At 43.4% G+C, this 13000-nt stretch overlaps 1 protein-coding gene across 1 annotated transcript in view; it reads right to left on the reverse strand.

Annotated features, from left to right (window-relative positions):
- Nucleotides 1–6083: 6083 nt before the first annotated feature.
- ENPP1 (ectonucleotide pyrophosphatase/phosphodiesterase 1) overlaps nt 6084–13000 on the reverse strand; it is a 61176-nt gene continuing 54259 nt past the window's right edge. The window contains exons 21-25 of the mRNA XM_086632077.1: nt 12197–12332; nt 10953–11033; nt 8005–8137; nt 7120–7276; nt 6084–6251 (exon numbers count right to left, since the gene is read on the reverse strand). Coding sequence (XP_086488203.1) covers nt 6084–6251; nt 7120–7276; nt 8005–8137; nt 10953–11033; nt 12197–12332 — 675 coding nt within the window. The remainder of the gene's footprint in view (nt 6252–7119; nt 7277–8004; nt 8138–10952; nt 11034–12196; nt 12333–13000) is intronic.

A 13000-nucleotide genomic window follows, 5' to 3' on the forward strand; every position in this document is an offset into this window, starting at 1 on the left:
CCTGGGAATTAAAACGAGGATTGGTTTGTCGAGGGGGATGGAGATTATTTTTTTCAACAAACCGTGCCTGTCGGACCGGGCATTGTGCATTTGAACCTTCCTCTAACCAGCCCATCTCTCTACCATAAATCATTATTTCTTGTAGTAGTTGTCCCCATGGTAAAACAGGCTGCTGCTGGTTGGGGTTGTGGGTATTATGATCAATTGCCTGTATAATCCTTTCCTTAATATTTCGCACATAAACTTTCAAGGCATCAGGGAGACCTCTAATCAATGGTTTAAGGTGGACCAGGTCAATCGGGACAGTAAGGGGAATGCCCTGCCCCCCGTGCTCGTACATGGCTTGTATACAGGCAGCCTTTTGTACCCATTCAGCCAGCTCGGATAATCCAGCTGTTTTAATAGTCAACGGTTCACCTCGCTCTTGAAAATCTAGTCCCCCTGCCCAATAGGCAATTCTGAGTGTCAAGAGTTTTCCCCACAGGACCTCAATCAAGGAATACACCAGGACCCCAATATCCCCTAGCTTCCTCCTCACTAAGCAAGGTTCCATCTCCTCCATGCAATGAAACACGCCATAAATATTCAGTTGCACTTTCCCCAGGCTTGTGTGAAAACGTCTCTTGCATTTTTGCAAGCTCAGGTCTGGACCACGGGGTGGTTCGAGTTGTGATTAATGTTCGATTTTTTCTGTCATTCAACTGCACCTCCGTTTTAATGAGGGGTCGAACTTCAGCATCTCTTGCTCCATCGAGTTCATTATTTGAGTTGCCCCAGATATCCCCATCCCAAGTATCAGGATCGGCACACATAACTAGATTTCTGACCTGGTCAGGAGTGGGAGTTGGAACATTTGATAACAACAAATTTAATTTTTCTTGTAATTTTCTGTTCCTTTCCCTTTCAGAATCCAATTCATCTTTCAAAAACATTTTTTCAACACGTAGGGTCTCAATTATTTTTCGTTCTGCCTCTAAAGCAGTTTTGGTCTCTTCAATTTCAGTTTCTAATGCACTGATTTTTTTGGCTTCAGCGAGAGCGGCGTCACCCCTTATCTTTGCTGTCTCAGATTTCAGTGCCTCCTCCTGTGCACAAGTTAGACATGCTCCAAAGACAGTGCACAGGATACCTTTGCCTTTCCCGTTTTTTGTTTTCTTTTGTACCTTCCTACACTGCTCTACCCATTCCACCACTTTTTCCTTACTTTTCCACAACCTCTTCGCCATTTGTTTGTCTGCAGGAGAAGGTTTACAACCATGTTTCTGCAATAGTTCCTCCATTGTATCCTGCCGACTACGCCAAATTAATGTGACGAAAAGAGACTCGACTACAAGGTCCAAGCAAACGGTTTGTTTGCACTGTGCTTACAGGTTTAACAGTAAGGTCCAAGATAACAATTTACTTGAACTGCACTTGCCGATTCCATACGCCACTATTGCAGGTTTTTATGGATACAATGGAGGAATGCACTATTGCAATTTAAAAGCAAGATATGCACTATTACAATACACTATCACGGCACACAAGAGAGTCACAGAACGCACTATTGCAGCACACAGAAGAGACGACACACAAGCGCACAGACTTAAAGCTGCTAAATAATCACTCACCCCTCCAGGTAAAGGCTCTCGATCCCAGGGAAGTTCCCTTGGCCGGCGTCCCGATCAAGGGGGGAAGAATCTCCTCACAGACCAGCTGTGTAGTTGGAGAAGCAGCTCCCGATTCCCAACCCAAATCATAGGGCTTTTATCCCCAGATTTACGTGACTGTGTAGGTGCCATGCCTGAGGGGGTCTTTGGGGGTGTGACAGGGAGTTTCCCCTTATCGATCGTCGGAATACACAAAGTTGTCTGAGTACACAAAGTTGTCGGCTGAAGCAGAAACCTTCCAGCTTCCCTTTACCTTATCTCAGGCAACTGGACAACGGTTGGATTGAGACTCAGGGCATATTCTTTGTTGAGGGATTTCAAGGCTCAAATCAAGTTTGGTTCTTTGTTTAATGCAGCACAGACTCATCAGACAACTCAGGGCTGAGCATCTACACAGCTCCTGTGGGTCGTCTCTGCCTCACGGCAATACAAAGCTGGGTTGCTGCTACAGCCCCCTGTGTCACCTGTGTGCTGGGCATTGCCGAGAAACTTGATTTGGATCTATGAGCCGGATGATCCATACAGATGTCCTCTGCCCCACTGCTCCTTCCTACCTCACCATCCCAGAGCCATCAGCTTCCCAGGAATGTTAAGGCTTACCTGCCCAAAATCATTTAATGACCCATTTGTTCCTTAAGTAACTAGCCCACCCCATTGCTTAACTCATCTCACAGTTAGACAGCCCATGCCTAAACCAGATGTCATACCTAAACATGAAAGTCACAAGGACTAGATTAGCTCTAGCCGCCCTGGAACAATGTCTGTGAAGGCTCCTACCGCACCCTTCCTCAGCCATCCTTTCCTTACCCTAAGCAAACATCTTTGCTTAGGAGATGGAGACTGGTCACCACCCTCCCTATATCAGCGGGCACCAGGTGCAGCCTATAGCATCTCCTGGTGCCTTCCCTGAAACTGCCTGGTGACATAAGACACTGCTACAACACGTCCAGATCAATGACCTTTAGTCCGCCCCTCCACTGTCTTTTTTACTTTCAAGACCAGACTACCCAACAGCTGACGTTAAGAAGCAGTTACATTGAATAGTGCTGACAGTCATGGGTCGGGGCAATCCCAAGTACATGCTGGGTGGAGAATGGATTGAGATCAACCCTGAGGAAAAGGACTTGGGAGTGCTGGTGGATGAGAAGCTCAACATGAGCCAGCAATATGCACTGGCAGCCCAGAAAGCCAACTGTGTCCTGGGCTGCATCCAAAGCAGCGTGGCCAGCAGGTCGAGGGAAGTGATTCTGCCCCTCTACTCTGCTCTCGTGAGACCTCACCTGGAATACTACGTTCAGCTCTGGAGTCCCCAACACAAGAAGGACATGGAGCTGCTGGAGCGGGTCCAGAGGAGGGCCACAAAGATGATCCGAGGCCTGGAACACCTCTGCTATGAAGACAGGCTGAGAGTTGGGGCTGTTCAGCCTGGAGAAGAGAAGGCTCCGGGGTGGTCTTATAGCAGCCTTCCAGTACTTAAAGGGGGCCTACAGGAAAGCTGGAGAGGGACTTTTTACAAGGGTGTGTAGTGATAGGACAAGGGGCAATGGATTTAAACTGAAAGAGGGGAGATTTCGATTAGATATAAGGAGGAAATTTTTTACATTGAGGGTGGTGAGGCAGTGGAACAGGTTGCCCAGAGAAGTTGTGGATGCCCCATCCCTGGAAGTGTTCAAGGTCAGGTTGGATGAGGCTTTGAGCAACCTGGTGTAGTGGAGGGTGTCCCTGCCCATGGTGGGGGGTCGGAACTAGATGGTCTTTAAGGTTGCTTCTAACCCAAGCCATTCTACGACTCATGTCACAACAATGTTGCTATGACACCTTCCAGTTTCACCTACTGAGGATGCTCAGTGGAGCTCTGATACTGTACATCAGCTGAAACAGAAAAATATTTTACATCTAGATAGACAAAGATGCATTTTTTTTTTTTCAGAATTATGAGTTTGATGGAGGATGTAGCATAATCCTTGGGACCCATCAGGCTTCAAAAAAACCTACAACCCAGTATCAGCTGTCCTGGGGTATTGCCAGCCACTGGATACCATGACTAGCACCAGCATTTATTCACAATGCTCCAACACCACCATTACAATTGTTGCTAAAAGACAAAGATCAAGAAATAAAGAAGCAAAACTATTTACACTAAGAGTAAACAAGGATAGCTCTGTTCCTTCTCAAGTTGACTTGTCAATTTCTGGCAAGGCCATGTCCCAAACCTCTCTTAGCCACTACCCTCATCTTGATGACCATAATAGCTTTCAAAGCCACTTTCCCTTCCAAAATCCTCCCTAGGTCACACCAGCAGTCACCTGCTCCCTAAAACCTATCCTGTTCTGTCTTTACCCACGAGCTAGGCTCGCCCTGCCTCTTAACTGAAACTGGCATTGCTTCACTTTCTGAAAACATTAACATCTCTGCTGTTTGCATTCAAAAGACAGTAACAGTTCTTAAAAAAAAAAAAGTAAGAAAATCTTGACCATCTTCCTTCCTACCTTCCCCATCCAATAATAAATGTAAATTCAACATTCCAGTTGGAGGAGGAGCTATATTCAACTCAAAGACCAGGGATTGAAGCAACCCTCTTCCTTCCCATCCCCTGCAAAAATGGTAAATAGTGCTCTCCGTCTGCACCAGTATTTAACTGGCCAGAGCACGTGGTACAGAAAGGGTCATGGACAGCATTCTGCTTCTGATGCTTTTATTGGTCACAGGCAATGTTACAAAGCAGTTACACTGAATAATGCTGTCACAGTCATACCGTAACGTGAGGTTGCTACAACACATTGAAATTTCACACAGTGAAACTACTTTAGGAGTAGAAACACAGTGAAACTACTTTAGGAGTGAAACTACTTTAGGAGACGACGATGCTTGTAACAGAAGATCAAGAAAATACATTTGGTTAAAAGGAAAAATGGTCCCGGGATTTCAGCCCGCTTAAACTGAAGTTAATGGAAAAGCTTCCACTGAGCTCAGCAGGCTTTGAATCCAGCTTCCAACATTCCCTGACCAAGATCTAAGGTAAAATGCCTCACTGCTCAGTCACAGGCTCTTCCTTCTTCTAACATACTGTGCGTGATGTATTTTCTTCTTTTTAAATGAGAAGAACATAAATGTGTAATAGACTACGCCAAACTTTATACATAACAGAGCCAATTTTGGCTCATCAGCTTTAGAGAGAGTGGCAGAATTACAAAGGTGACAGTGTGTGTACTGGAAAAGGAGGGAGTTCCTGCACTCCTGTGTGCCTGTAGCAGCTGTTTATGTAGTCTGAAAGTTTCCAAGAAAGCTCATTACATGCTTCTTCAGAATATGCATCTGGCATTGTCTGCGTTCAAGATGGGTAACTCATATGAGCTGGAATTTGGATGATGTAGCACTGAGAACAGCTACAAATGCAGCCACAATCTGGTCATTTGCTGCCAACAGACAACTGAACGGCCTGTGGGCATTTACTTCGGTGATGAGATGTGCCATTAGAGAAGATCATCTTACCATTCTAACTGAGGCAACAATCCCAGTGCAAAATTACCTTTTCTTGACAAAAGTGGGATTTCAAAACCACAGCTGAAAAAAAAAATCACGCACCAAATGGAGAAAGACATCTTTGCTTCAAGAAAGCAAAAGCTTGTCATCAAATGTAAGTTTAATTTGAAGTGAGATCACTATTTCTGGGAGCTCAGAGATCTTCCCGAATTAATTTATTCTGATTTGCAGCTGACTTCATGCATCCTACAGCTGCTCATTCTGAGAATGCATATACAACATGCAAATTGTGCATGAAATTCTCCTTCAGTGTTGGAGACACCAGAGGGCAGCAACATACCAAGGCTTGCCAGCTAACAGAACTTTAGCCAGCCATCTTTTCCATGTTGGGGAAGTTCCAGTTACCAGCCTTACTAACCTCGGCATAGCTTCTTGTGCCATAATGCTGCATTATTACTATGAGACCCAAAGCTCAGAACGTAATTCATGCTTCAAGGAAAACTGGAGTGAGAGGTGCTGTTGTTAATACTTCAACAGTCACTAAGAATGTAGTTATTTCCCAGAATTGTATTTACTAATTATCTATATTTTGGAAGCAGAATATTGATCGTAACCCACGCTTAATAAACTTCTCCCTCTCCAGTGCATATAAGAGAGAACATTTTTGTTTGTGTCTCAGACTATGATGACCAAATACTGTTAGCATTTAATAATGGACATGGTTCTACCACATTCAAGTGGGAATGACAGGAGCTGCCATGCTGTGTTATATACATAGTCCATCAGGAGTCCCTGAGATACAAATATGGCATCCACTCTCCTCCCTACTGGCATTTTGGTCAAGAGTTCTCAATAAATGTTCCAGCTTATTTAAAAAAAAGTTTCCATTAATTAAAAACAGTCTATTTACAAATCATTTGTGAAATGGACAACAACATTCCACAGGAAAAATCAGACCATTTCAAAAGTTGGTAAATATGTTTTTAACTGTAAAATCTCAGATACTGGCTGATTTCTGTCTTGATAGAAGCTGAGTCCAGTAAGTAATTCTATATCTCTAATCCGAGCTGCATGAAACTTCATTCTCTCTTCAACCCACATGGACTCAGACTTGCCGTCCTATTGGGACAGAGGAAGGAAAAAAAGGGTTTGTAAAACATTTTTTTTTTGACAAGCATTTAATCAATTAGCAAAAGACAATTTGATGTTTTATAAAGACAGAAAGCAGTAACTGATGGAAAACATCTAACAAAAAAACACAGAGAGCACTGAATTATAGTTATAAGCTCGCTTGAATTTAGTACTTGCTGTTACTTCCTCAAGCACACAGAACTTGTAGCTGCAGCAGTGGAAGTTGGCAATAATGGGGAACAGCAGCTGAGGTTCAGCATCTATCCACTACTTCCAAGATAAAACTATTTCCGAGAGCTGTGCCTGACCTGGGCAGTGATTTATGCAATTCTTCACTGTAGGATAGGTCTGCACACTTTTGACTCTTTGTTCCGGTTTATATGGAGTGCAGCTATGTGCATTCCCATCAGAGTGCCAAGGTACCTGAACTAGAAGCAACCAACGCTCTTCAGGAATGTCTGTGTCTTCTCCTTTTGGGTATGCGTTTGGCCTAGCCCTGACCTTGCTTTGTGGATGACTCGTCTTCTCCTAGAAGCCCTTTGTCCTTCTCAGCTATCGAACGGATATTCAACGCTACAGAAACGTACGTATCACATGGATTGCCTCAACATACTCTGACTCCATCCTGCTAGCTCTAAGTTTTGCTCTTTGAACAGGGAACTTCTATTTCCACGTTTGAGCGTATATACAGACTTTAACATATTCACAAAAATATCGTCTTCTCTCTCAAGATGATTATATAGACTGTACTGTTTTTACAGTCTTTACAGTCTTTTACTAGTTCATCACTGATATCCAAGCAAAACAAGCTCAAGCCTGACTTTGGATGTTTATGGGAATTGAATGGACTACTTACTGCACAGCTTTCACTGTTGTCTTCTCTGTGAGGTACAACAAAAGACAAGGCATCTAGAGACCCTTCACACTCCAGAGGGGTTTCAGAAGTATTTTTACAACTAGTCAGCACAATGAAGAAGTGAGTTGGAACTGGAACTTCTGAATTACTGGGGTGTCTGAAACACAAAAGATCTTTCTGTAAATCCACCAAATTGTACTTGCACAAGCAATGAGTGACAGCAATCAGCTATATTCTGGCATATGAATTTTAGCAATCTACCTATTTAGCCCAAAGAAAGCTTTGGCCTGCAAGGAAAATTCCAGATTACCATTTTGCAAATCAAGTTTGGTTTGTAGGCTGATCAAAGTAACAAGTTTGATGCGGTATAATAACAACAACCTGATTTATCACAAAAATGTGTAAGAATCCAGAGTAGATGGAGACTTCAGCCTGAGCCCAGAAAACCACCTGCCTGCTAGCTTGAACCAAGTTTGCCAGCTAGTATATTTGTACTCACAACTTCTTAGTGGAACACTGCAAGCTCAGGAAGTGTCAAACATGACACCAGGGATAAGCCCCTGCTTTGCCCACTCCTAGAGGCAAATGTCACAAAATCTCAAGTTAATGGATGTTCTTCCACATGCAACACGTTCTCTTATATTTCACCTTCAGCTTTTAGGTGCGTTTTCTCTTTGTGCTTATTGCTTATTCCTTAGCTTTACACCTCTGCATCTGCTTAAGGCCATTTGACTCTCTCTCTCTCTCTCGACCTATATATAGACCAATATAACCTGCCAAGGGCCCATCTCTGCAAGATGCTTTCCTTGATAATGATGATCATCATTATTCTTTGACCACTAAAGAAGGAAAGAAACAAAGGATTAGAATGTGAAAGGTTCCTACCTTTTCACCTTTTCTGGGGTATCACAGAGCCCATCAGAATCATAATCAAACACAGGACCACTGACTACATTGACACCGTTCCTGGCTGCAGCATATTTAGGTAGCAGGGACTGATGGAAGTAGTTCCATAACACTGAAACACAGTAATGGAAGTGGGAAACAATCTCCAAGACAGAAGCAGTTAATACAACTCTGCAGAGTTTTCAGTGGAGTATAAACAGACATGGTAAGTTAGGAAAATAATAAATTATGCAGGTGTTCACAGTTTTCAAAGGCTGCATCTAACTGAGCCGCAGCACGTCCTGCAGTATCTCCTGGCATTGTGGTTTCCGTCACTCTCAACACAAACCTTACTGAGACATAGTGATGCTGCTCCCTTGTAGCCTTGGGTTTCCTTCCTTAGAAACCAAAGCATGGAGAGGCAAGAGGAGGGAAGGTGAGAAAAGACCATGCCTGCCTGTGTCTTGCCTCACTATCAAGTTGGCCTGTCTAGCTTGTACACCCACACCTTTGAGCTGGGAAGTATCTTTAAGTCCTTCAGTTTAGACGTACCTGAAACATCTTACCGATATGCTATTTTTAATTACAGTTAAGAGTTGACCACTGTTTCATTACAAAACAGGACATCTCTTTTGTCCAAAGGAAGTGTCATAGTTATCCTTTTTCATGAGGAATATGCTTAATCTCTCTCAGCCAACCATCTCATGTTCTCTCTCACCCCAGAAAGCCCAGGTCTTCATATCTTTTCTACTAGAGACATGATTATTTTACTGTTTCCTTAGTGATTGAGACCCTAAATTCCTGCCTAGAAACTCCTCTGAGTTTGGGAGATATTCCTAAACCAGAAATGAATTTAACTCATATAATTATATATGGTTATCTATGTTCTCTAGAAGATATTCAGTATAAAACCCTGTTTAGGTAGCTCCTTTTCAAACTGGCAACCTGTCACAAGTACAGTCCTCCAGGGATCAATATTGGGCTCAACGCTGTTTAATATCTTCATAAGTGGGTCAGGGCAATCGCAAGCACAAGTACAGGCTGGGCGGAGAATGGATTGAGAGCAGCACAGAGGAAAAGGACTTGGGGTGTTGGTTGATGAGAAGCTCAACATGAGCCGGCAATGTGCGCTGGCAGCCCAGAAAGCCAACGGCATCCTGGGCTGCATCAAAGAAGCGTGGCCAGCAGATCGAGGGAGGTGATTCTGCCCCTCTACTCTGCTCTTGTGAGATCTCACCTGGAATACTGCGTTCAGCTCTGGAGTCCCCAGCACAAGAAGGACATGGAGCTGCTGGAGCGAGTCCAGAGGAGGGCCACGAAGATGATCCGAAGGCTGGAGCACCTCTGCTATGAAGACAGGCTGAGAGAGTTGGGGCTGTTCAGCCTGGAGAAGAGAAGGCTCCGGGGTGATCTTATTGCAGCCTTCCAGTACTTAAAGGGGGCCTACAGGAAAGCTGGAGAGGGGCTTTTTACAAGGGCATGTAGCAATAGGACAAGGGGCAATGGATTTAAACTGAAAGAGGGCAGATTTAGATTGGCTATAAGGAAGAAATTTTTCACTCTGAGGGTGGTGAGGCACTGGAACAGGTTGCCCAGAGAAGTTGTGGCTGCCCCATCCCTGGAAGTGTTCAAGGCCAGGTTGGATGAGGCTTTGGGCAGCCTGGTGTAGTGGAGGGTTTCCCTGCCCATGGCAGGGGAGTTGGAACTAGTTGATCTTTGAGGTCCCTTCCAACCCTAACCATTCTATGATTCTAAGCGATCTGGATGACAGGATCAAGCGCACCTTGATGAAGTTTCCTGATGATATCAAAGCGAGTGGGGAAGCGAATGCTTCAGAAGGGAGAGCCATCCTGCAAGAATATCTGGATAAGTTGGAAGAGTGGGCTAACAAGAATCTTATGAAGTTCAACAGAGACAAGTGTAAGGTCTTGCACCTGGGAAAACATAATCTAGGAGTGCAGCACAGGCTGAAAGCTACCCAGTTGGGAAACAGCTCTGTGGAAAGGGACCTGAGGGTCCTGGTGGACAACAAGCTCAATATAAGTGAACAGTGTGCTGCTGTGGCAAAGAAAGCCAACAGGATGCTGGGTTGCATCATCAGCAGAGATAAAGAAGCCATTGTCTCACTCTACTCAGCCCTTGTCAGGCCACAGCTGGAATACTGTGTTCAGTTTTTGTCACAGCTATACTAAAAAGATGTAGACAGGCTGGAGAGGGTCCAGAGAAGGGCTACAAAGATGATCAAAGGACTGGGAAGCCTGCCATACACGGAAAGGCTGAGAGAACTGGGTTTGTTCAGCCTTGAGAGAAGGCAGCTTATGGGAGACCTTATCACTATGTTCCAGTATTGAAAGGGTGGCTACAAAGAAGATGGAGACTCCCTTTTTACAAAGAGTCACACGGAAAAGATGAGGGGTAATGGGTACAACTCACTCCTGGGGAGATTCTGATTGGACGCAAGAGGAAAATTTTTCACAATGAGAATCATCAGCCATTGGCATAATCTCCCCAGGGAATTGGTAGATTCCCCAACATTGGACACTTAAGATTCAGCTGGACAAAGTGCTGGGCCATCTTGTCTAGGCCGTGCTTTTGCCAAGAAAGGTTGGACCAGATGATCCTTGAGGTCCCTTCCAACCTGGTATTCTACGATTGGTAGGAAAATGCAAACAAAAATGTCAGACACTAAATGGAGACACTTATACTCTGCTCCCATGTAATGAGCCAGTTGATTAGGAATCATAAGCTCACAATGGTGGGCCTTTTTCACAAAAGTGATAATCCTACTTCAAGGAACTTTGCACTGAGGTAAGATGCCCACAGTCTGGGGAGGTCTATTTTACAGAGGCAGCTGAACCACGGATCATCTGTATGGTTTGGAAGCAAGCAAAAAATCAGCAGTCTTTCAAGTCAAGTGTGCACACAAAACATGCACACAAATAAAATACCTTTAAAGGCAGGATACATTGGCACAATGTTGCTGGTAAGCAGGGCATCATAGTGAGGTTTCTTTGCATCTGTCATCAAATCTAAGACAAAAAAGCAATTCATTACTTGGACTTGTTACTTTAAACTTACATTTTCATGCTTCTAAAGACTAGTGTATTAACATTAAGGTGGAGCTGACCTAATTTCACTTTCCAAAGCTGATGCAGGTCTAAGTGCTGCTAACTTCAGTACATGCTGGATCCCATCCAAAATAAATAATCTTAGCAGCAGCAGTAATCGCACTTGTCAGGTAAACAGTGGACAAATTTTCAGGAGATTGAAAGTCTGTTCAGATATTTTTAAAATTGTGGGAAAGGGAACAAAATTCACTTCATTGAGTGTCACACCAACTGCAGAATCTAGGCATAAAAATAGGAGCTCTATTGGCACTTTTCACATTGTACTTGACGTGGCTGTTTACATAGCCTACTACTTGGTACTTTATGCAGTAAAGTCCATGTAAAACGATTCCAAATCAAGTCAGCAACAGTTTACAAACAATTTAACCACTTGTATATAGCCAAGTATTTTATAATATGTTTGAGAATCAGAGCTACACTCTTCAGACCAATGCTGAACTGCTTCACTAAAGACCACATAAGGCACACACCAGTATATTTCAAATAGAAAATAAACTTATCAAGGCAGTTTTTTTACTTAATGATACATCCTTCAATTTTGCTTTGGATAGTTCCAACTAACACCTTTTATACGAAGTGAATTTGCAATTTACTATCTTGCCAGACTTGACTCAAGGTTTACACGTTTTTTCTATGAGATGTCACTTTAGAAACCTGACAACTTCCAAAGCTTTTGGGCAGTACTAAACCACCTTGGACAATCCAACTGCTGAAGTGCCTAAAATGTTTTTCTTTCTCACATGCTGAAGTGAACTGCAACAATTCAGCAACTCCTGCTTCGAAGTCTGATTAGTCATCAGGAACAACTACAAAAGGCTACAGGCACTGGAACAGGTTTCCCAGAGAAGTTGTAGATGCCCATCCCTGGAAGTGCTCAAGGCCAGGTTGGATGAGGCTTTGGGCAACCTGGTGTAGTGGAGGGTTTCCCTGCCCATGGCAGGGGTGTTGGAACTAGATGATCTTTGAGGTCCCTTCCAACCCTAACCATTCCATGATTCTATGATTCTACTACGTTACAAATTATTTAAATCAGGTATGCTATACTATGAAGGCAATGTACTCACTTGGAGGAGAAAGGAATCCATAAGTTAGGCGAGGATGATTGTTGTAAAACAAACATGTCTGGTTATGATTAAAAGAAACACGAACATCCTTGTGTAAACAGCTGGAGATATCTTCTGTAGCAGAAACCCATTTGTCCTATTGAACAAGAAGAAAGTATCACTGGTAAAAGGGAGAGCTGACTTATAATAATGTCTAAGGGTGGGGGAACTGCAGAACTCTAAATATTTAGCTGCAACTGCCTTTAATGGTGTAAAGGGACTGAACTAAGATGTAAATATTGTTCCTGTTTTGTCAGTGGATAATAAGCCCTCCTGTCCATTTCATATGTTTTGGAAATAAAGCGAACAGAACTGCAGCATTTTGGTTGAGTTGAGAATAACTTCTTCCAAAAGAAAACCTAGAGGTGTCCACTAAAGATAGCCTGATCTACTGTAAACACACTTGTTCATTCAGGCTAGGAATCAGAGGCAGTCAGACGCGTTGTTAGCCACTTCTCTCCACTGGGCCACTTGTTACAGTAACTGGCTGCTTCATGTCACTAACCTCAAAATATTCAGGATAAAGCAAACCTCGCCAGAGTTTAATTAAATTTACTTAGAACAGTCACTATTTAAAGCCTATGATCCCCAGATAATCAAAGGAAAAAGCAACCTCTACTGTCCTAATTCCTTTTAAGCATTATGTGGCTTCTAAGTTTTCTCTGAATGGGAAAGGCCAACTTGAAAAAACCTTTCATTCTTAAGATCAGTGCTCTGCATGAACTTGTGCATCTTAGCATAGGGTTCAGGACAGCAAAGACCAGA

The sequence above is a fragment of the Tauraco erythrolophus genome, chromosome 2 (genome assembly GCF_009769465.1).
Source record: "Tauraco erythrolophus isolate bTauEry1 chromosome 2, bTauEry1.pri, whole genome shotgun sequence".
NCBI classification, from domain to species: domain Eukaryota; kingdom Metazoa; phylum Chordata; class Aves; order Musophagiformes; family Musophagidae; genus Tauraco; species Tauraco erythrolophus.